This window comes from Schistocerca nitens, chromosome 10 (assembly GCF_023898315.1).
Source record: "Schistocerca nitens isolate TAMUIC-IGC-003100 chromosome 10, iqSchNite1.1, whole genome shotgun sequence".
In the NCBI taxonomy this organism is placed as follows: domain Eukaryota; kingdom Metazoa; phylum Arthropoda; class Insecta; order Orthoptera; family Acrididae; genus Schistocerca; species Schistocerca nitens.
In genome coordinates this window covers 12,757,559-12,782,639 of record NC_064623.1, presented here as the reverse complement: position 1 = coordinate 12,782,639, position 25,081 = coordinate 12,757,559, and the positions used below count along the sequence as shown (strand labels likewise).

At 44.4% G+C, this 25,081-nt stretch overlaps 1 protein-coding gene across 2 annotated transcripts in view; it reads right to left on the bottom strand.

Moving 5' to 3' along the window:
- LOC126210332 (uncharacterized) overlaps nt 1-25,081 on the bottom strand; it is a 136,183-nt gene that overhangs the window by 19,898 nt on the left and 91,204 nt on the right. Inside the window, exons 6-8 of one of the 2 annotated variants that reach the window (XM_049939534.1) lie at nt 17,811-17,985; nt 9,509-9,681; nt 2,396-2,551 (exon numbers count right to left, since the gene is read on the bottom strand). In XM_049939534.1, the coding sequence (XP_049795491.1) occupies nt 2,396-2,551; nt 9,509-9,681; nt 17,811-17,985 (504 nt within the window). The remainder of the gene's footprint in view (nt 1-2,395; nt 2,552-9,508; nt 9,682-17,810; nt 17,986-25,081) is intronic. The other variant, XM_049939535.1, reaches the window with a different exon arrangement.

Genomic DNA, 25,081 nt, shown 5'->3' with positions numbered 1-25,081 from the left:
TTTGGTGTTCAGCAATGAGTTTCGTTTCCCTCTGTCGCAGTCAGATCCACTCCAACGTGCTCGCAGACCACTCGCCAAAAGTTAATAAGAAGCAGCGATCCTCGAGTCCCACACCTCTGCAACTCCTGGAGTTGTCGTGAGGGGATCTATTGAAGAAGACAATATGTGTGATTCGGTATTTGTTAATTGGATGCCGAGTGCTCGCCAGTATGTGGCAGGAATGGAAAATCCTGTTATCATTTTCTTCATACCAATTGGCATTCCAAACAGGATTACCCGAGATCTCTCAAGGCAGTTTAAACCATGGACTCCTTGAGGAATGCTCGAATCGTTGACTGGATTGCCCGGTCCCCAAATATCTCACTCATAAAGCATGTCTAAGATGCGATGGGAAGCCGTATATTTTCATACCAATCCTCATTCAGCAATCTTCGTTAAGTGATGCAGCATATATTTTAGGAATTCCAAGAAATTTCTGTAGACGTTTTGAGGACGATCTCTTGCAAACGCTAATAAACACATAAGTAGGGTATATACCACTATAATAAAAACTACGCAAAATTTATGAGGTCTCAGTGTGGTGGAACACTGCTGGGATGGAAACTATGCTGGACATGCAGTGATTATCACAGTGGACTCTCATTCAGGAGGACAGCAGATCAAACTTGCATCTGGCCATCCTGATTTAGATTTTCTGTGATTTCCCTAAATTGCTTCAGGCAAATACCGGGATGGTTCCTTTGAAAGAGTACGGCCGACTTCTTTCCCCGTCCTTGCCTGACCTGACGGGACCGACGACCTCGCTGTTTGGTCCCCTCGCCCAAATCAACCAACCAACCAGCATGCCCCCATTACACATTGGGCTAAAATGGAGGCAACCGTGGGACCATACAGGCTAAAAACTGGGAACAATTGGATATCCATAGATTATCCAGAATCCCACACAATATAGGAAATGAGGCAAATACGGTAGTTGTCGGGGAAATGCTGGACGACAATAACTTCCTGCTACTTCTATCAAAAGAATTGGTGGTAACAATTGGATGAACAACGACACCATGCTAGGACATGATATGGTTTACTGACAAGCTGGAAACAGACGAAGGCGCTGGGGCCGGAATATTCGAGGTACAGCCTACACTAGAGAGTGCAGTTTCTCTAAAGAAGCTGGCCACGATATTCGATGCGGAAATACCCGCTATCAGGGTGTGCAAGGAGCACAATCTACGTAGGTGGTACAAGGATCGTAGCATCTCCATTTATTCAGAGATCCAATCAGCTCTGAACCCATTATCAGCCCCAAAACAAGATCAAGGATCGTTGCAGGTTGCAAAAAATTGGCTCTGAGCACTATGGGACTTAACTTCTGAGGTCATCAGTCCCCTCGAACCTAGAACTACTTAAACCTAACTAACCTAAGGACAGCACACACATCCATGCCCGAGGCAGGATTAGAACCTGCGACCGTAGCTGTCGCACGGTTCAAGACTGTAGCGCCTAGAACCGCTCGGCCACCCCGGCCGGCCGCAGGTTGCAACAAAGCCCTTTTTAAATTAAGGCAAAGCAACAGGGTAAACGTGCTGTGGGTGGCTGGTCACTCAGGAATTAGTCGCAATGATCAAAGTGATAGGCTCGCCAGGACAGGTGCGACGACTCCATTTATTAGATTGGAACACGTCCTAACCATTACTAAAGCGATGGTTGAATCAAAGCTGGTTCAGAAGGCAGCACATACAATACTGAACTATAATCCCAAAACAGAAATATTCGAAGCTAATGATGTGAAGGCATATTTTAATATAAGTTCGGTAACCCTATGCGTGAAAAGGTGACAGAATAAACTTATGGTAGGATAGTGACTTTAAGTAACTCCTGCAAACGGTGGGTATAGGGACAAAGCCCCTAAGTGTGTGCTGTGTGGTGAGGGTGATGAAGCCACACCACATCTAATGTTCCAATAGAAAGTGTCGGAGACTAAAAGACAGCGTATTGGAGGATCGTCAAGTTCTGAAGAAATTTTGTCTAATAAAGAACTAGTAAAGGGCCTCCTACTACTTTATAAGCGTATTGGTTCGCAAAGCTAGAATCGCAGGGAGTTAAACAGCGCAACAAGCCGTGTTTTGTTGCGATCAGTAGTGATCTATGACCACTGTTGTTTTTGTTTCCCCGTTCAAATCAAATCAAATGAAATCAGTCCATGAGTATATTCGTACCTCTAGGATTCATACCCTATACTGGTGCTAAAAATGGACATAATCATTTCATATCCGTTATGATAGGGATACCTCGACAAAGTTTGACAGATATCGGACTGGTGCTTCATGGTGCAACACTTGCCACTGCCGTCACTGTTTTACTACACTGGTGGTGTCACATTCGAGAGAGCTATACGTACCGAAAAGCCCTTGACTTTGATGAGTTCCTTCAGCCTGTCCACGATGAAGAAGTTGGAGTCTGTGTCGTAGTAGCCGATGTCTCCTGTGTGTATCCAGCCGTCACCTCTGATGGTCTCCGCTGTCGCTTTGGGGTTATTGTAGTAACCCAGCATCACCTGTCGCATTTGTAGGCACATAATCATTCGGATTCCAAAGAATTAGCATAAGTTATGGTTGCAAAATGAGCATACGAATTATTGACACAGGAGTGGAAAAAGTAGGAGAAGCTGATATCAGTGAAGATCAGTCTGGCCACAGGCAAAATGTGAGAACACGCGAGGCAGTACTCGCCTCAGAAGACAGACTGAGCGACTGCAAATCTATATTTGTAGCATTTGTAGATTTGGAGAAAGCTTTTGCCACTGTTGACTGGACTACACTCTTTCGAATCACGAAGGTAGATGGAGTAAAATACAGGGAGCGAAAGGTTGAAAGGTTGTTGTGTGAGAAGTGGCAGTTTTGTCTGAGATATTGACCACAGATAACACTTTTTCTGAGCGCATGTATGAAGGAGATTCTCTGGATTCCAAAGATTATGCAGTTGTTAAGTAGTCAGTCCACAGGAAACAGGGGCACTACGCTGTCAGGCGTACTTGGAAGCAGATGTGTGACCTGGTAGGGAGGTCTAATTTAGGAATTCTGTCACTGTAATTTTGAGGATGTTTAAAAATGTAATTTTCCATATGAGCTAGCTTTGCAGAAAATGGGACATCGCATTTAGGGAACATTTTCAGTTTTGGTTTATAAATTTTCATAATTCGTATTGTTTGACTTTTAAGGTGCCTTTGTTTCATTATCTAGCAAATACATGGCTTCAGGTAAGGAACACATCACTCTTTACCTCTTTTCATTTTCAAGTGCTGCATATAAATTTTATTTAAACAAATAAATTTTGTGAGAGTTTTATCGAAGAGCTAACTTTGTAAACTTACTACTTTTTTCCAAACTATAACAATTTGCTGGTAATAATGTCCAATGATGTAGGTACGTATGTTCACATTTCCTAATTTAGTTAACGAATATATTCGACATTAAGCTTCCACATCCCACTTGCTGTCCAAGGGTTCCAGAAATTTCTGTTGCACTCCTGGCTCTTCAGTCGGCATTAGGATGCACTCCAGATCTGATCCCAGTGTCGAACACGCTCTCGCATCTTCCGCATTTTTTTGTATGTTTTTTGTATCAAACTGGGTGACTGTTATTTATTTCACAGCATATGTCAATAAATGGATGGTAATCGTATCCCGAAATGTTATTTAAAGTGGATTAGCTCCCATAAAACAGATCACAGCCACACAGTTGGACCGTTCGCATCTCTGAACGATTCCAATATACTATGAGATTTGCTACAAGGGACTACATCTGTGAGAACATTGCACAGAACATGTGGGAGGAAGTTTTACGCGCCGATCCACTGAGGTAACCGAGAGTTATCTTAAAACTTGCAGTTTCCAGTGAATAATATCGACCAGTCATACTGCAAGATGTCTATATCACCTAATGCAAACTCGTAGCTACATCAAGAAATGTTTGTGGAGGTTTAGTACCACCAGAGGATCCTGCAAGTTTGCAGGATGTGTGTACATGATTAGTGTTAACATTAATGAACAGGTCATTTTTTGGTCCTACTCATGCCCTCATGCAACTAGACGTAAAAACTAGTTCTTTTTAAGTAAACATTAACACTTTAGATGGGTGGTTTAGCATTGTAGCGATGTTGCTAACCTTGTAGAATTTACAGAAGCTGTTATTTTGTGAGAAAGACTTACTTTACTGGTGTGATTCTCAGCAATTCATTAGATAATGTAAATATGTTTTTCTCTTTTATGTTCCTATATGAGTGGATCTCTTTCCACCCAATTCCAAGTTCCATACATTGTCTAGAAAGTGTATGCTCTACCTTCCATTTAGAAATCTGTAGATCAAGAATTAAAATAAAAAAGAAAGATGTGCACTGTTGAAGCTTCCTAGTACATATTAAAAAGAATAATAATAGCCAAATATTAAACATCTTTTTTGTTTTTAAGTACTTTGTACTGAAGTTGCTTGTAGATTAGAATAACTGTAATTGTGTTGAGTTCTTTGGATAAAAGTATGTGGTGCTTGATAATGAAACTAAAGTCCTCAATCTACAGACTACACTAACAACTAATGTCAATAAAGAGTCACCCCAAAAGTGCTACTATAAAATAAAAATGACTGAAAAGAAAATATTTGTAGTAAAATAAGTACTTATTATTATAACATTTCTCTATGTCTTAAACAATGAAATGTAAAGTCTTTGATTAAAAATTAAAAATAAAAATGTGGCGCAAAACATGAGTAACAGTTATTCTCACATACAAGATAAACAGCATTGAATTAGCAACAAAGTGCAAATGTTATCAATTTAATCAGTACTGAAACCAAAAGATACGCAACATTGCAAGTACAGGACATTTCAAAATGAATATAGCGATGAAATACGGCTATGGCTATTTAATGCATAGCGATCCATCGGTAAGAATTGCAGAGAATGTGAAAGCAAGTTCAAAATTTAATTGAATATTACCTTGTCTCACCGAAAGGTAATGATTTCTGTTCCGATGTCAGCACAAAACTTATACTGTCCGTTTTTCTTCACTAAGCTAAGTATTTCCACAAAAATTTGCTGGAAATGTTTGATTAATGCCCAACGCCACAGCCTGGTAAAGAATTCAAGGATGTAATTCTTCAGTAAGATGGAGCACCACTAAGTGGGGCTATGGAGGTTTGCACATTTTCAACCAACATCTTCGAAACCACTAGATCGGTTATACCAAATGTGATGATACTGTGTTCTGTTCTCGACACCTGACACCAACTGATTTTTCTTTAGAGAGAGAGAACGTAAGAGAATGTTAAAAAAAGTACTTTCTTTAAACGTGATGTATATGACTCTATGACAACTAAGCGATAATCCGTTTTACACCTTAATTTCTGAAACATATGTGGAGTCATCGAATCGAAGACATCAGAAATGTGTTTTCAGTTTTAGAATTGTTTTTGGTGAAGGAGGCACATACACAAGGTTTTTCACATAAACTGATAAAAAGAAATCCATAGGTTTCAGGTACGGATATGTAGATGACCAACAGCAGAATACAGCATCGTCATATCCACAAAGACCGATCCAACAGTTTAAAGCTGTTGTTTTAAAAATTTGCGAACCTGTGTACTTCAAAGTGGAGAGTGCTCTATCTTGCTGAAAGATGTAATCCGTGGAATCCGCACCAATATGTTGGATCAGCCATTGCTCAAGTAAGTTACTGAAGTACATGACTGACTAAACAAGAGGGACTGTACAATTTTTATGCTGACATCGCACAGAGCACATTAAGTTTCTGTGAGTCACCCTGACGTTTAGTTACACACGAAGACTTTTCTGTGCCCCCTACTCGAATGTTGTCACTTCTATGGAAGGATGTCTCACCACTAAAAATGAGACATGCAGCAAATGCTATTTCCTTCACAATTTCCAACATTTTCATAGCGTAATAGACGTAAACTAGCCCAAGATTCGGCTTTATCCCATTCCTGCCTTGTGGGAATTTGATGAATTCATGCACTGTCATCCTTTTGGAACGTCTATGTACCTCTGCTGCAGGACAGGAAATTCCTTGGTTATGGTAGTCCAGTATCTCTGCCACCTAAGAAGGAAAAAATTCGACAGTCTGTCGTATTGTTGCGTTGCTCCCTTCGACCATAAATGTAATAGACTGGCCCTGACGTCATTTTCGTGGCTCCGACATCTCTGGGCTAAAGTCACGTGAATGTTGGCAAAACATGGTTGTTTCGTGTTGCGCTTATGGCTGTACTCAGCGTTTTGTCGGGGGAAATGGCATTACATTTCACGTGTAAGTGTTCCTATGACAGTGCAGATGCGTTTATTGAAATCTGCTGACGTGACTTTTATATGTTTTTTACACTTGAAATAGAGTATCACGTAAATTAAAGTGTTGAAAGTGATGCCTGTAAAGTCAGACTCATATTACATTTTGGAAAGTATCTGTGATACTTCGGTTACAGAAGTAAGTATAGCTGTTTCTCGTTCCTACTCATAGGTTCCCTAAGGATGAAAACCGAAGGAAGCTTTGGTGGATACAGGCCCTGAAACGCATAAACTTTAAGCCATCTGCACATACGCGTCTTTTTGTATATACAAGTGAAATTATAAGAAGGTAAGAGCACCTATAGTCAACACATGAAGAGAATTTTTTCTACCTTCTAATACTATTAAATAAATGTAGGCTCCAAAATTATTTTCTGAAACTTCAAAGTCTCACCTTTCATCTAAAATATCATTTTTTTTAAACTGATAGTTTAAACTTTTGTAAAAATAGTTGGAACTGAACCTTTGAAGTGCACCTAAAATTGACCTGCTCCTAATTTTGGCACCTATAGTTGAAATAATTCCCATATCCCATTTTCTTTTATAAGTGACTAGAGCTCAAAACGCGGCGAATCCAAAGTTTAAAGTTTTGACACGAGCCCACTCTTACTGTTTAAAAGAATTTTACTTTAATTGATAGTTTATAGTAATTTCGCCCCACTGCCCACCAGAGCGGCGTTCGATGTATTTGTTAGATTTTGTAAATGGTACTGTGGACAAATCCAGGTGAAATGTAGTTCTGACATAATTTTTCGCAAATAAAAAAGTAATTTTTGTTCGAAGCGTTTGGCAGTCAACTGAGAAATGTGGGTAAAATACGATACAAACATAGGATGGCAGACCGCTGGTTTGAAATCCCGCCACGTTTTGCCAACAGTCACGTGGTTTATGTTGGTGCCACACCAGCCCTATAGCTTCTGCACAGCAAGGCCAGTCTACTAGTATCTATGGTCGAAGGTTGCTCCATAGAGTAGACATATCTCTGGAATGAGCATTCAGATGCGCAGAAATGATTTTGTGTTGTCTACATACATTGCCACCGTCGATAGTGTAGGTTTATGTGTAAAGCATCCTGTAAATTTTGAATGTCATCATATCGCTAGTACAGACAGATTCCCTTCGTAAGTGCTGTGGATTTGGTATAAGCGTCCTGCAGACACTATAATAATTTGCACTTGATAGCTGAAATAAAGTGGGCTCTTATCTCTGAAGAACAAAATGAATGGGCATCACGTAACAGCACCGTCAGGTTGGCATGCATTTACACTGTCCGTCAAGTCACATCATTTCGCTTAGCCCAGTACCGTACGTTGAAAATAGGGTTATAAATCACCATCTGTGGCACAAAAAGTCGGAGTATAGTAGAATTGAGAAAGTAACAACGAGAACGTTTCATAATGGCCAAACCAAACTTCGTAACATATGTTAAAGTGCTGAGAAGTGAAACAACGTTTCATAATATCGACATTTATTTACTGGAAAAACGATATACATACAAAAAGTCAAACAATAGCTACAAAGAAATAAATAGGGCCTGTTTATCTTTTCCATTACCTGTTTTTCTTACATAAGTAATAGCGTCATAAACAACTGTATTTTTCTCCTTCGTTATATCTGACATTTTGACTTAAATGCTATTAAAAGGAAATTGCTTTGTTAGTTATGTTCTCAATTATTATATGCTTTGTGGGAGTCAGCTCCATTTTGTTATTGTAAAACCTAAGTAATTTTTCGCTTTCAGATATCTGATCTTGCATAATAATAAATTGAAGATAAATAAATAAATTGAAGATTAAAACGACTCAAAAGCACAAAATCTAGTACTATAACATGAGAGAGTGGCGAAAATAGGTTAACTTACGTTGTTGGAAGACGACGATACCGTCAAAACTTTCTACCCGAGATGTGATGTGATAGTCCGTGATGGCCTTTGTGAATGCCGCCATTTGAAATGCATTGTGAAATATTTTTACGTGACATGAATTAACGTGACGTGACAGCCAATGTGAATTGGTCATCAACAACATCGTCCTGAGATCACGTGACAAGCCCTGCTTAATGTCGATAACGTGCGCAGAACGCATTGCTCACTCCAGGGATATTTCTACTTTGTGGTGTTCATTTCGTCAGAACCTGCTAAACGTGAGTGTTGTCAGTTTTGAAGTTCGTAATATGGTTTCGTATCGTTTCAGTTAATGTAAAATGATATTTCTGATGCAGTAAGTAAATAACACGGTTAGATACGATAATTGCACCGTGCCTGGACTCAGCGTTGCCACTTTCGTTTTGTACATAAATTAAAACAATTAAATGTATTACAGTGAATTACTCTATTTTTAGTTTCTATGGTATTATTCTCTCAAATATTAAATCTTTTAGTACCATTTTTCACAGTTCGGGTAGGAAAGGGTTAAATGATGTCCCCTCCACCGTGTACTTAACAGTGATTTGTAGAGTATAGGCGTAGATGTAGAAATTCATACATTCGCCGTAACCTTCTTGTTTCAATTGCTATAAAATTTGAGTTACGTAGAGTTTAACTTTGGGTTTCATTTTGAGAACACGCCAAACCGCTGTTTGTGGCATGTGTACCTCCATACTGGCTTCGTAGGTCGATTTCCATGGATTATTTTCAAAGGAAGGCGAATTCTTTCAACTTTTGTGCTGGTATACGTGGCCCTCCCACAAACATCCTGTTTCTTCAGACTGCTGATGCCATCTGCGAATGTTGTTGGCATTTGGAGGTGGTCGACTATAGCGCAGACGAAATCTTCTGTTCATTATGATGACAGAACGACAATTGTTAAATTCTAACACGCAGAATGCCATTTGTATGGGAGCCACCTTTTTTCTATATGAAATGCAACTTTCTATTTACGCATCACCACGTATGCGCGAGCTTCGGATTCACTGCGCTTGCGCAATGATCTTTATTTTGAACATTTTTTAGATTCTCTGTAATTCTTATCGATGTTTCGCTACGCATATTTCTAGCCGTTTGTAATCACCATATTCATTTTGAATTGCCTTGTATTACTCTTTTGCTTCATAAACATACGTTTCACGCCTGTTTTAAAAACTCTACATTGTTATTGACAACTTAGCTCAGAGACGTTGACTCTAATCATTTTATAGGGTATTGCGTTTCATGTCTGTAACATACCTGTGGCCCTTTCACAACAATTTCTCCAGGTTGGTTGGGTCCGAGAACTTCGGAGGTGTCAATACTTACGACTTTGATCAAAGTGTTTGGTACTGGTTTGCCTACTGTGGTATAGCTCTCGACGTCTCTGTCCGGCAGAATCGTGGTCGGTGAAGTTTCCGTCATACCGTAAGCTGTTAAAAATGAGGGATTGCGTGAGCCTCACTTACACAGTAAAACCATTTCGTGAAATACTATTGTAACTTCACAACTCTAATGAAAACACACACACAAACACACACGTGCAGGTAAACATTGAATAAACCCTAATTATGTAGGTATAGATCCTGAAATAAGGAAACAGAAAGAATAACTGTTAACAGAATACGTGAGGTGTCTATTAAAAAAAAAATCGGACTTATATTGGGCTATAAAAGTGGTCGGGAAACTTCAAAGTCAATTTTCTCGAGAAGTTTTGAGAGCGAGTGGCGAAGTGTTTGGAATTGTAAGGTGGTCGCTTTGAACATCTTCTCTAATATGAAAGTTGCTCGTACGTGCATGTATCAGCTCTGCGAAGATAAGCGTGGACGTCAAGTGTACACAATTACTGTGCGTAGCATAATGTTCACTCTAGTGTAGCCGACATATTATGTTTCTTGTACCTCACTGGATACAGACGATTTTACTGTATCCACCACTATTTTCTATTGGCTTCGTTTGTGTCATGGAGGGAAGAAAACTAACCGCTTACGTTTGTAAGAAATTTATGTAATGTTTTAATGTTTAAATGAAGGTAATAGTATCAGAAGTAAATACACAAGATGCCGCATTTTGCAGGACTAAATTGGTTACAATTTGATGCTTTAACTGAAAAAAAAACGTTTGGCGTGAATGCTACTCGAATATCTGCGAGCCTCCATGTCCGTTACCCCAGGTACTGTCTCGTCTCACGGAGATAATGGGGCAACTCCGAGGCATCGCATAATTCATGCTACCTGTTCGTAGCTGAAGAGCAGTTACAGCATTGGCAGAGCTTCGTTTTTTAAATCATATTTCTATTAAACCTACTGACGACACTAGGTTTTGCTAGATACACTTTTGTCTCGAATTGGGATGAGGGATCGCATGCCGACCGCCAAGTGCGGTATTTTTTCTTCACTCAGCATGTTCTGTAAAATAACCTAGAGTTCCTAAGAAGAGTTTTTCGAAACGAGTTTAATAAATTAAAATTTCCGTTTTTATGAACTTATTTTTTTGCAAGTGTTTTTGAGGGTACGGAGATAAACTGCGATTGCTGCTAAACAAAGCAATTCATTTTCCGTAATAGAACTTCTCGACGCAGCGGCGCAATACTGGTTGGAGCTGCTTGGCAAACGAGTGACCGATTGCATCAATAACGCATGCAACGGATCGCTGCGATCCGCCGCTCGTGTACCCAAAGTACATACAGCAACTTCGTGTACCAGCTGTACACATAACCATGGGAGTTCCATATCGGTATGGAGATGGTGTTTCTACGAGGGTGAGTCAAATGAAAACCTTACATTTGCAATAACAAATCGAAATTTCGCGCCGTTATCCTGTAAGTTGGTAAGCGTGCTACAAACAGCGTGCAGAATTGCCTGTAGGTGGCAGCATAGTGCAGATGCACACATACCGTCGCAGCATCAGTATAAAGATGGCCGCCCCACTTGCGACTTGCACCATGGAAGAACAACCTTCTGTTATTCGGTTTTTGCGTAGTGAAGGTGTGAAACATATTGAAATTCATCGACGAATGAAGGTTCAGTATGGTGATGCATGTTTGTCACAGCAGCAAGTCTACGAATGGAGTAGGAAGTTCGCAAATGGTGTGACTTCAGTGGAAGAGGCTCCTCGTCCAGGTCAGGCACAACGAGTTGTGACTTCACAGAACATTGCAGCAGTTGAAGCCATAGTGAAGGAAAACCGCCGAGTGACACTGAATGACATTGCAGCATGTCGGCAGATTAGTCATGTGCATGATGTGCTCCAGTTTCACAAAGTAGATGGGTGCTACGGCAGCTGACTCCTGAAGTGAGAGAATGACGTGTTGATGCTTGTAAAGAACTTCATCGGCTCTTTGAACGAGAAGGTGATGGCTTCCTTGCAAAAATCGTTACTGAGGACGAAACCTGGGTTCACCTCCACCAACCGGAAACGAAGAGAGCGAGCGAGGAATGTCCCCATTCCTCATCACCGAAACCAAAGAAGTTTCGAACTGAACCATCAGCAGGGAAGGTTATGCTGACTCTCTTTTGGGACGAAAAAGGCGTCATTTTGGAGCATTACATGCCTAGAGGGACCACTGTCACCAGTGCATCATATACAGATCTCCTAAAAAGTCATCTGCGGCCTGCAATCAAATCAAAGCGACGTGGATTGCTGTCAGCAGGTGTCCTTTTGCAATATGACAATGCAAGGCCCCACACTGCCCGTACAACAGTTTCAACAATCGCAGACCTGCATTTTGAGTGTCTTCCTCATCCACCATACTCACCAGACCTTGCCCCAAGTGATTTCTATATGTTGGGACCACTCAAAGACGCTATGTAAGGAAAGAAGTTGCGTTATGAGGAAGAGGTACGCCACGCGGCGCATGAGTGGTTGCGCGGACTACCAAAAGAATTTTTTTCTAAAGGAATTTATGCACTTTGTAAGCGCTGGAGGACTTGCATTGATTGTGGGGGAGATTATGTTGAAAAGTGATACGGTTTTGTATCATTTCTGCACAATAAATAATATTTAAAAAAATATTTAAGGTTTTCATTTGACTCACTCTCGTATAACAGAAACTAATTACCAGAAAAATTACGATCGGTTGCGATCTAGACCGCCCGTTTATGTCAGTAAAATTTTTCAGTATATGTGACGGCATTCTCAGTATAGAGTGTAATGGATAATAAGTGCAGATATTTCTACTAGCGATTGAGGACAGTGTACTGAACAACATTACACCAGTATTTACGTCAATTACAGACTCATAATTATGATTGTTACAAGTTGTGCGTTTTTTGGCTTGGTTAGTACGTTCATTAATGGTTATTTTTACCTGGGCAACAGGTTAGGTATTGCCCCGGGCTGCGGGTCAGGTGTCGAAGTGTAGATGCGTGGACGCACAACGGTTAGTCTATACTGACAGGCGTAGTCCACTTAGAGGTGCAGTCACGACCATGCAGAAAACGTCACGTCGGAAGGTTTGTGACGTGTTTGTGGAAATCGACGCAAAGAAAAAACGACGTCAGAGAATTTTATACAGGGTGTTCATAATTAAAGTTCCAGTTTCAAGACAGCGTAGGAAGAGAACCACTGGTCCGAATAATGTCAAATTAGAACAGCATATTATTGACTATTGGGGAAACCTCATGGAACAAAAAAAGAGGAACTAAAATATGACCAGTGGATGGGGCTGTAAGCGGAGCACACGGCTATTCCCCAGTTTGCGTTCGAGACGCCCTGCATGTCTGTCACCCTGCAGGATCGCTTGCTGCTGGTAAAGCTCTTTTACGAGAACGATCACAGTGCGCCAGTAGCCCTGCAGAAGTTCCAGACACTCAGGTGTACGAAAAAAGGCATTGTCCGACATTTGCTAAGGGTTTGGAGAACATGATTACAAAATTCGAAAGAGACAGGCTCTTGTCAAATGCCGTATGACGGAGGGAGGAAAGCAGTTCCGTTCGACGTCTATCGAAGATGTGGGCACTGAATTACAGGAGGGGTCGAGCGGAGGTGTGCAAACAAGCAGTGCACAGGAAATTGTCCGAACGTTGGAGATGCCTATGAGCACTGTGCACACAATCCTATGAAACATCCGCCATTGCTGTCCATACGAAATCACCCATGTTTAGCAGTTGGTTCCTGCTTGCTTCCCAGCAAGACAAACGATCGTTCTGGAACTTCCTGTTCACATGGAAGTGGGCAATTAATGACAATGGCACATTGTGTGGACAGAAGAAGCCCATTTCCACGTCCAAGGACATGTCATTATGCGGAATTGCGGAGTACGGGCAACGGAAAATCCGCACGCACATCAATCGACAGGTACCACTTCCATTCTGCAAAGGTGATACGGGTTGACGCCATCATTTATAGCAGGACCGTATTTTTTCGGCACTGATAACAGCTATGAGAGTCTTCAGTGCACCAACGTCATGCCAAACCTTCAACATCTTGCATATGTATGATCATTTTTATGCAAGATGGCGCCCCTCCTCACACTGCATTGCCATTGACGCGGCTGCTGCAGAGGCAGTTCGGTAATGCTGGAACTATCAGCCGTCATTTCCCTACAGCTTGGCCGTCCAGATCTTCTGATCTTCATCCGTGGAACTTTTGGCTGCGGCGTTATATGAAAGATGTTGTGTTCAGTGCTCTAATTACGAACGCAGCCGAATCGAAGGCATGCTTTGTGCAGCGCGTCCCGACCGTGACCTCAGAGACACACCGATCTGTTGTGGAACATGCTGTACCTCGATTTCAACTTGTGGCAGAAAACATTGGACAGCATGTTGAGCATCTCTTGCTCCAGTCTCATGACAATTGGAAACCGCTGTCACTTTGCTTTTCATGTAGTTTTTGACTACAGGACTATTAGAAAGCGAAGTCAGTTTGCTCTTTGTGCGGTTTTTGATTTGAGGGCAATTAAAAACCGATCTTTCCGAACCAATGTGGTACCACCTAGCCCTGGTGGATTGGCTTACCTAACCAACATTGCCACAACTGTTGACTGCCGAACTTCAGCAGTCATGGACATCAAACAGTACGAATGTCGTAATAAGGTAACTCAAACCGTATGTAATGCATACGTACATTCCCTTCACGTGTTTAAGCCAAGTATTAGGCACATTTATGCGATGAGTAATGCTCAGTAGCAGCCAGGCTACATGAACGTTTATCAACTAAGCGTCAGCAAGGAGCATTACAGATGAAATCATAGGAGGCAGTGTTGTGCAAATGGCTCTGAGCACTATGGGACTTAACATCTGTGGTCATCAGTCCCCTAGAACTTAGAACTACTTAAACCTAACTAACCTAAGGACATCACGCACATCCATACCCGAGGCAGGATTCGAACCTGCGACCGTAGCGGTCACAGGGTTCCAGACTGAAGCGCCTAGAGCCGCACGGCCACACCGGCCGGCAGTGTTGTGCAACCTTAGTAGGGACAAGATCCGACAATTCGGGAGTAGGATCTTACAATCTGAGACAGTGTTCCGAGACAAACTTCCGTCACAATGTCCACAAACGTGACGTCAGATCCGCCTAGCAAATGCGACCTGAACGCGCAACGCCCATTGGCTGAAACGAGAGAAGTGTCCTTATTGGCTGATGGAGAAAGGTGGGGGGGAGGGGGGGGGGGTCTCTCTTGTTCTTCGGAAAGACAGGGCGAGTTAGTCGCGAGGAGCCACTGAAAACGCACGGTCGAGTAACCGGGGCGGCTCTAAAAGAACGGTCGCGAGTACATATTTCAGCAGTTAAACAAGCTAGAAAGCGAAGCTATTAGTTATCAGAACGCCACGTGTCGTGGGCAGTGTCTATCATGATGTAAAGTCAGAAATCGGTGTTAAACTGTGTAAAGGGTCGAATATAACGGCGTAGTCCAGAGCCGCATTATTGCAAATGCTGATTCTGTGACGTGTGTGACAAAGCAGTTTCTGTATTAAACGAAGTATAGTACAAACGTTGTTGACAATTAACAACTGGCATGCTTAAACATCCAATTCAGCAGGATCACCACCTACATGGAACGTAGCGACTGAGCGCTACTACTGTGCGACGAGGGACTTACCGAAGGCGCCGGCCGGTGTGGCCGAGCGGTTCTAGGTGCTTCAGTCTGGAACCGCGCGATCGCTAGGGTCGGAGGTTCGAATCCTGCCTCGGGCATGGATGTGTGTGATGTCCTTAGGCTCTAGGGGACTGATGACCTCAGCTGTTAAGTCCCATAGTGCTCAGAGCCATTTGAACCATTTTTCAACTACCGAAGCAGCAAGACACCAGGTTAGTGATACCGCCCAGAGAGGTACTTCCTTCTCGCTACAATGCCACTGAGGGTGTTGTACATAGCCATTGTACTGCCATTCTCTGCCATTCATAGCCGACCCCATTTACATTAAGATGCTTATAGCGCCTTCTATTGACGTTTCCCCTGGGTCAATAACATACTGTTCAAATTTGACGCCATTATAAGCAGTGTTTCTCTTTGTACGGTGTTTATGGATAGCCTGTATATTGACATTGCGGTCACGTACACTGAAAACTTTTGTTGAGAATGACAACGACGGCGGAAGCCTACCCTTACGGTTGTCTGCGTGTTTTGTTAGAAAAAGATCGATAATGTGTGGTGTCACCGCCAGCCTTTAAATCGGCCGCGGTCCGTTAGTATACGTCGGACCCGCGTGTCGCCACTATCAGTGATTGCAGACCGAGCGCCGCCACACGGCAGGTCTAGAGAGACTTCCTAGCACTCGCCCCAGTTGTACAGCCGACTTTGCTAGCGATGGTTCAGTGACAAATTACGCTCTCATTTGCCGAGACGATAGTTAGCATAGCCTTCAGCTACGTCATTTGCTACGACCTAGCAAGGCGCCATTACCAGTTACTATTGATGCTGTAAAACATGTACCGTCAAGAGCGACGTTCACCATTAATGGATTAAAGTTAAGTATTCCACCAGCTACGTCCGTTTTTTTCTAAATTCTAATTTCCTTGTCCTGTTACAGACCTCACGCCAGCCTGCGTGAGCTAAAACGCGTGCCTTTCGGCTTCCTCTAGTAACACGGTGTTGGCTCTCCTGCCAACCACAACATAATGAAAGAGACGGATAATTTGTAGCACTTTCATATAGTGGTCGAAAGTTTCTGTTACGTTACATTAGAACCAGATTTCATGACCTTGAATTTTAGGTCACAGTGTTCATAGTAGTTTTCGTCTGAAGTATTTGTTACGGGATAGGAGGGGTCGAAATCGATATCAGATGTATAGAGGGAGCGGCGAGTTCAGTAGAATTAAACTGATCAGCTAGAACACTACGCCCGCCGATCTATCATCGATATAAACCCATCCAGCCAATGGCAGCGTCACCCGGCGAGGAATCATTGCTAACCAGACACACGCTCTGTTAATATAGTAGCACTGAGGGTGCTGCGCACATGAAGAAGGGGGATGGCGTGTGGTACATCTGAGTTTTACCAAGGGCAGATTGTGATGGCCTGGGTGTTTGTCACGAGCATTTCTGAAACTGCACGACTTGCCAGGTGTTCGGGAAGTGCTGCGTTGTGTATCTTCAACACGTGGCGAAACCGAGAGGAAACCACATCCAGACGCTGTAGCGTTGGGTCGTCACCCACCATGAAGGATGTCAGACATCGTAGGCTGGGCAGATTGGTAAAACAGGATAGGCGGCGAACTGTGGCGGTACTAACATCAGACATTAATGCTGGGCGGAATACAAGTGTGTCTGAACACGGGGTGCACCGAACACTACTAATGATGGGCCCCCGCAGCCGACGACCCACGCTTGTGCCAATGTTAAGACCACGACATCGGCAACTACGACTGAAATGCGCTCGCGACAATCGGCGCTGCACGTTGGCGCAGTGGAAGAGCGTTGCATGGTCTGATGAGTTCCCATACCTTCTTCAACATGCCAATGGGAGGGCCCCGTTAACACCTGTACTGCGGGACGGACAAAAGCTGGCAGCGGATCCATTTTGTTCTGGGGAACATTCACGTGGGCATTAATGGGTCCAGTGGAGCTCGTGCAAGGCACCATGACGGTCAAGGGGTACTGCACGATGACCACGTACACTCCTTCATGACAGTCACGTATGCGGATGGCAGTGGAATTTTCCAACAAGATAATGCACCATGTAACAAGACCAGTAATCTGATGGAGTGATTCCGAGGAACACAGTGGCGAGTTCCAATTGATGTGTTGGTCCGACAAGTAGCTGTATCTGAACCCGATCGAGCACGTCTCGGATGTGGTTGGACGTGGCATCAGAGCTCGTTGTTACCCTACCAGGAATTTACGGGGATTAGGTGACTTTTGTATGCAGATGTGGTGCCAGATCCGTCCAGCGACCTACCAAAGCCTCAGTGCTTCCACGCCTCGACGCGTCGCCGCTCTTATCCGTGGCCGAGGTGGACATAGCGGCTCTTAGGTAGGAGGTCCTAATGCTCTGGCTGGTCAGTGAGTATAACGTGTCACCTGTAGGTCACAAATGGAGATGGTACGCGAGTAACTTGTGAAACTGTCTACGCGCAGACGTGGTGTACTGGCGTCCAAGAGTAGCTTGTGGCTCACTTTGGAAGAACTTGAGGTTGGCGGGCGCCCTCTCGAAGAACCGGGCGATGTCCTTCTCCCCCACTGGGGCGGCGGACGAGATGGCGCGCCGTACCGTCTCCAGGTGGCTCTTCTTGACGGACGGGTGGCCGGCCAGGAACAGCACCATCGGAGGCACCAGGTACAGCAGCGTCGCCTGCGGAACACACCCAGACAGTGGGCGACATATCGCCTGACTACCTGTCACAAGTCACAGCGACCGAAAAGTAGCAGTTTTCACAATAACGCCTCTGGCAGCGACTAAAAGTGGCATCCACTCTGCTGGAATATATTCGCGCAACAGGCTCATTAGTTAAGTTTAATGCTAATTAACTCGGGAACTGCCCGAGAATTCCAGTTTTTGTCTTAAAAGTTATTTCTTAGCACAGCTACCCTGCAACACTCATACAAGCTTTACGAACCGTTTCTGACGACCCTGTAAAACTATACTACTAGCCATTAAAATTGCTACACCAAGAAGAAAGGCAGATGATAAACGGGTATTCATTGGACAAATATATTATACGAGAACTGACATGTGATTACATTTTCACGCAATTTCGGTGCATAGATCCTGAGAAATCAGTATCTAGAACAACCACATCTGGTCGTAAAAACGGCCTTGATACGCCTGGGCATTGAATTAAACAGAGCTTGGATGGCGTGTACAGGTACAGCTGCCCATGCAGCCTCAACACGATACCACAGTTCATCAAGAGTAGAGACTAGCGTATTGTGACGAGCCAGTTGCTCGGCCACCATTGACCACACGTTTTCAATTGGTGAGAGATCTTGAGAATGTGCTGGCCAGGGCAGCAGTCGAACATTTTCTGTATCCAGAAAGGCCCGTACAGGACCTGCAACATCAGTCGCGCATTATCCTGCTGAAATGTAGGGTTTCGCAGGGACCAAATGAAGGGTAGAGCCATGTCTCGTAACACATCTGAAATGTAACATCCACTGTTCAAAGTGCCGTCAATGCGAACAAGACGTGACCGAATTGTGTAACCAATGGCACCCCATACCATGACGCCAGGTAATTGATACGCCAGTATGGCGATGACGAATACAAGTTTCCAATGTGCGTTCACCGCGATGTCGCCAAACACGGATGCGACCATCATGATGCTGTAAACAGAACCTGGATTCGTCGTCGTTGAGTACTCCATCGCAGGCGCTCCTGTCTGTGATGCAGCGTCAAGGGTAACTGGAGCCATTGTCTCCGAGCTGATAGTCCATGCTGCTGTAAACGTCGTCGAACTGTTCGTGCAGGTGGTTGTTGTCTTGCAAACGTCCCCATCTGTTGGCTCAGAGATCGAGATGTGGCTGCACGATCCGTTACAGCAATGCAGACAAGATGCCTGTCATCTCGACTGCTAGTGATACGATGCTGTTGGGATCGAGCACGGCGTTCCGTATTACCCTCCTGAACCCACCGAATCCATACTCTGCTAACAGTCATTGGATCTCGACGAACGGGAGCAGCAATGTCGCGATACGATAAACCGCAATCGCGATAGGCTACAATCCGAATCAAAGTCGGAAACGTGATGGTACGCATTTCTCCTGCTTACACGAGGCATCGCAACAATGTTTCACCAGGCAACGCCGGTCAACTACTGTTTGTGTATGAGAAACCGGTTGGACACGGACGCCAACCTTATGTGAATGCTCTGAAAAGCTAATCATTTGCATATCACAGGATCTTCTTCCTGTTGGTTAAATTTCGCGTCTGTAGCACGTCATCTTCGTGGTGTAGCAATTTTAATAGACAGTACCGTATATTGTGAATAGGAACGGTCCTACGACACTCCCCTGCGGCACACCTGAAGTCACTCTTACTTCGGAATACTTCTCTCCATTGAGAATGACATGCTGCGTTCTGTTACCTAGGAACTCTTCAGTCCAATCACACACTGTAACGGCGACGTCTTGACCGCTTTACACGACTTTCACGCGCTACCTTTTTTCTTCTTTCTCTCTCTTCTACAAATTAATGTGAGTAGCACTTATAATATCTGAACAAATGTATCAGAACGGGGGAACACCTATTAGTGGACATTAATGTGAGGTGTTCACACGCTTCACGTTTATGACGGCTTGATCTCTGCTGGGGACACTTTCGGCGAGGTGTCTAAACGTCTGTGGAGGGATGGCAGCCAATTTTTCGTGAAGATCAGAAACCAGAGGATGTAGTGAAGTTGGGCACTGGGGTCTGGAGCCAAGTCGACGTTCTGACTCATCCCAGAGATGTTCCCTTGGATTCAGGTTGGGACTCTGGGCAGGCCAGTCTATTTCAGAGGTGTTATTGTCCACAGAAAATTGCGTCAGAGATGCTTCTCTATGATAGGTTTCATTGTCGTACTGATACAAACATTCATCATCTACAGGATGTTCCTCTTCTCTATGCAGTACCTAACGCCGTAACATGTGTTCGTGTCCTTCTGCGTTTGGGGTTTCCTTAAGAGCAGTAAGAAGATCACACTCTAACCACGAAAAACGCCGCCAAAATTATAACACATCCTCCTCCGTGCTTCACTGCTGGCACTACACATGGTGCAGGTGACGTTCCCTAGGCATTCGCCAAACCCAACCCTTCCATTGGTTTGCCACAGGGCATAGCGCGATTCATCACTCCAAATAACTTGTTTCCCGCCATCCACAGTCCAGCAGTGTCGCTTTCTACGTCACCTCCAGCGTCGCTTATTACCGATTACAGAAATACACTCCTGGGAATGGAAAAAAGAACATATTGACACCGGTGTGTCAGACCCACCATACTTGCTCCGGACACTGCGAGAGGGCTGTACAAGCAATGATCACACGCACGGCACAGCGGACACACCAGGAACCGCGGTGTTGGCCGTCGAATGGCGCTAGCTGCGCAGCATTTGTGCACCGCCGCCGTCAGTGTCAACCAGTTTGCCGTGGCATACGGAGCTCCATCGCAGTCTTTAACACTGGTAGCATGCCGCGACAGCGTGGACGTGAACCGTATGTGCAGTTGACGGACTTTGAGCGAGGGCGTATAGTGCGCATGCGGGAGGCCGGGTGGACGTACCGCCGAATTGCTCAACACGTGGGGCGTGAGGTCTCCACAGTACATCGATGTTGTCGCCAGTGGTCGGCGGAAGGTGCACGTGCCCGTCGACCTGGGACCGGACCGCAGCGACGCACGGATGCACGCCAAGACCGTAGGATCCTACGCAGTGCCGTAGGGGACCGCACCGCCACTTCCCAGCAAATTAGGGACACTGTTGCTCCTGGGGTATCGGCGAGGACCATTCGCAACAGTCTCCATGAAGCTGGGCTACGGTCCCGCACACCGTTAGGCCGTCTTCCGCTCACGCCCCAACATCGTGCAGCCCGCCTCCAGTGGTGTCGCGACAGGCGTGAATGGAGGGACGAATGGAGACGTGTCGTCTTCAGCGATGAGAGTCGCTTCTGCCTTGGTGCCAATGATGGTCGTATGCGTGTTTGGCAGATGAGCGCCACAATCAGGACTGCATACGACCGAGGCACACAGGGCCAACACCCGGCATCATGGTGTGGGGAGCGATCTCCTACACTGGCCGTACACCACTGGTGATCGTCGAGGGGACACTGAATAGTGCACGGTACATCCAAACCGTCATCGAACCCATCGTTCTACCATTCCTAGACCGGCAAGGGAACTTGCTGTTCCAACAGGACAATGCACGTCCGCATGTATCCCGTGCCACCCAACGTGCTCTAGAAGGTGTAAGTCAACTAGCCTGGCCAGCAAGATCTCCGGATCTGTCCCCCATTGAGCATGTTTGGGACTGGATGAAGCGTCGTCTCACGCGGTCTGCACGTCCAGCACGAACGCTGGTCCAACTGAGGCGCCAGGTGGAAATGGCATGGCAAGCCGTTCCACAGGACTACATCCAGCATCTCTACGATCGTCTCCATGGGAGAATAGCAGCCTGCATTGCTGCGAAAGGTGGATATACACTGTACTAGTGCCGACATTGTGCATGCTCTGTTGCCTGTGTCTATGTGCCTGTGGTTCTGTTAGTGTGATCATGTGATGTATCTGACCCCAGGAATGTGTCAATAAAGTTTCCCCTTCCTGGGACAATGAATTCACGGTGTTCTTATTTCAATTTCCAGGAGTGTATGTGGCTCAAGAGGAACTGCTCGACCGTTCTACCCCATTCCTTTGTGGCCCTGTCACCAATGGCTGTAAATGGTCCTCAAGTGGCTGCACATAACCACTTCCTGCCAATGAGCGGTTCAGTTGGACGTGAGGATCCAGTCCATTACATGTAAACACATGCCAGACCATTGTGGAACCACCATCATCTTTCACAGTGCCTGCCTTGCTGACGACTTGTCTCCGTCCCTTCGTGGTGTCTGCGCCACACTCGAACGCCACCATCAGTTCTTACCAACTGACATCGGGACTCGTCTGACGAGGCCTCCGTTTTCCAGAGTCCAACCGATATGCTACCGAGCCTAGGAGAGGAGGCTGCAGACGATGTAGCGATGTTAGCAAAGGCACTCGCGTCGATCTTCTGCTGCCAAAACCCACCGACGCCAAGTTTCGCCGCGCTGTGCTAATGGATACGTTCGACGTATGTCCCACATTGATCTCTGCGGTTATTTTAAGCAGAGTTGCTTGTGTCTTAGCACTGACAACTCTACGCAAACGCCGCTGCTCTCGGTCGTTAAGTGAAAGTCGTCGGCCACTGCGTTGTCCGTGGTGAGGGGTGAGGCCCGAAATTTGGGATACTCGGTACATTCTTGACACTATGGATCTCGGAATATCGAATTCCCTAACGATTTTCGAAATGGAATATCCTACGGGTCTAGCTCCAACTACCATTCCGCATTCAAAATCTGTTGATTCCAGTCGCGCAGCCATAGTCACGTGAGAAACCTTTTCGCATGCATCGTCTGAGTGCAAATGGCATCTCTGCCAATGCACTGACCTTTTATGTCTTGCGTACATGATATTATAGCCATCTCTATATACAAAGTAAATGTTGTTGATATAGAGGAAGAAAAGCAATGGAGCAAGGATTGAACCCTGGGGGTAGTTCTGAGATAAAGCATTTCCATGATGAGTTCTTTGATCAATAAACAGCTCGTTTACGTCTATTTTTCAGGTAACTGTCAAAGTACAGTATAGCGCTGTTTGAAAAAATTCCGCTGTTTCATTTTTTAATTAGTATTCCGAAATCAACAGAATCCTTATTGAAATTAAGCAATCTGAAAATGATGTATCCACAACTGTCCATCAAATATATATCAAGTCGTCACTGAGTTTAATAATGCATTTGCTGCACTATGGCGTTTTTAAAAACTGAATTCCCATTTACGTATTATGGATGTCATAAGTACACGAATAATTTTGTCCCATGCAGCTGTGGCCTATGAAACACCTAAATGCCAGGCTGATAAAGGTATACTCACCTTTAGAAAATTTTGTCAAAAGAAACGGCCCTGATCTCTGATTACACACTGACGTGACAAAAGTTATGGGATAGGGATAAGTATATATATAGATGGCGGTGCGATCGCATACACAAAGTATAGGAGGGCACTGCACTGGTGGTACTGTCATTAACGCGAATTAACAGACTTTGAACACGAATTGGTAGTTGCATCTACAAGCACGGTCAATTTCGGAAATATTTAGGGCATCCAACATTCCGAGATCCACAGTGGCAACAGTGTGCCCAAATTTCAAATTTCAGGCATTTCCTCTCACCACGGACAATGCATCTGACGACCGAGAGCAGCGGCTTTTGCGTAGTCAGTGCTGACAGACAAGCAACACTACGTTAAATAACAGCAGAAATCAACGTGGGACGTACGGCGAACGTATCCGACAGGACAGTGCGGCGAAATTTGGCGTTAGCGGGGTGTGATAGCAGACGACCGGCGCGAGTGTCTTTGCTAAAAGCACGACATCGCCTGCAGCGCCCCTCCTGGGCTCGTGACCGTCTAGGTTGAATCCTAGACGACTAGAAAACAGTGGCCTCGTCAGATGAGCCCCGTTTTCAGTTGGTAAGAGCTGGTGGTAGGGTTCGAGTGTGGCACAGGCTCCGTGAAGCCACGGGCCCAAGATGTCAACCAGGCACTGTGCAAGCTGGTGGCGGCTGCACATGGAATGGATCCGTCCCTGATTATGTCCGGCTACTTGGATGCCATTTGCAAACATTCATGGACTTCCTGTTCCCAAACAACTACGGAATTTTATGGATAACAACGCACCATGTCACTGGGCCAGAACTGTTTGTGGTCGGTTTGAAGAACTTCTCAACTATTCGAGGGATTGATTTGGCCACCCACACCTCCCAACATCAATCCTATTGAACTTTCATGTGGCTGGTCCCGGCGGAGGTTCGAATCCTCCCTCGGGCATGGGTGTGTGTGTGTTTGTCCTTAGGATAATTTAGGTTAAGTAGTGTGTATAGCGTCCCCAGTGCTATATTACGAAAAGACTTAAAAAACAGTATTTATGAAGAAGAGACATTAAAAAATTGAATAATATATTTTTATCATGTAGCCGTAAAATAATAATTTCTCTGTGTAGGTTTGGATTCCAAAGAAATAATTTATGACAAAATGATCTAAAGAGACGACAAGATACGCTCTTTTGTTAATTTTTTTAGTCGACTTCACTTCTTCACTTGTCTCGATGATGTACAGACGGACATCTTGCGAGTGCTCGCAAATGTAAGCATATTTGTATGAGTTAAGTATATAATATACTGATTTAATATTATTGTGCACTTTTAATTTGTAAGAGGTGATCCCGATTTCATGTCCGCCTTCCTTGAATTAACCTGCATTCAAACAATTTACAGTTCAACAATCGCAGCGGCCGATGCAGCCAACGACGCCATTACGTGGCGATATTAACTTATGAAAAATTAGCGGAAGCGGAAAACTCGCCCGCTATTAACATAATATTAATTTTTCTCCACAGCCGCACGAAGCTGCAGAAATACGTAGCTTTAAGATTCTTATTTTCAGTACCATAGCCGACAGCCAGAGCCAGGACTCCGACTACGTGGCAATGGTTAACGGAGGTAAGAAAAAATACTCTCGTGCGTGTGTGGGCCGCAATTGTAATTAATAACTAAAGATCTTTTGCTTTAAAGTGAGCTGACTAGCCGAGGAAATTAATATGAAAAGTTTATTACATTGTACAACTTATATGCTCATGTTTTAAGATTTAGCGAGTCTAAATTCATTAACGTAACAAATAATTTGAAATT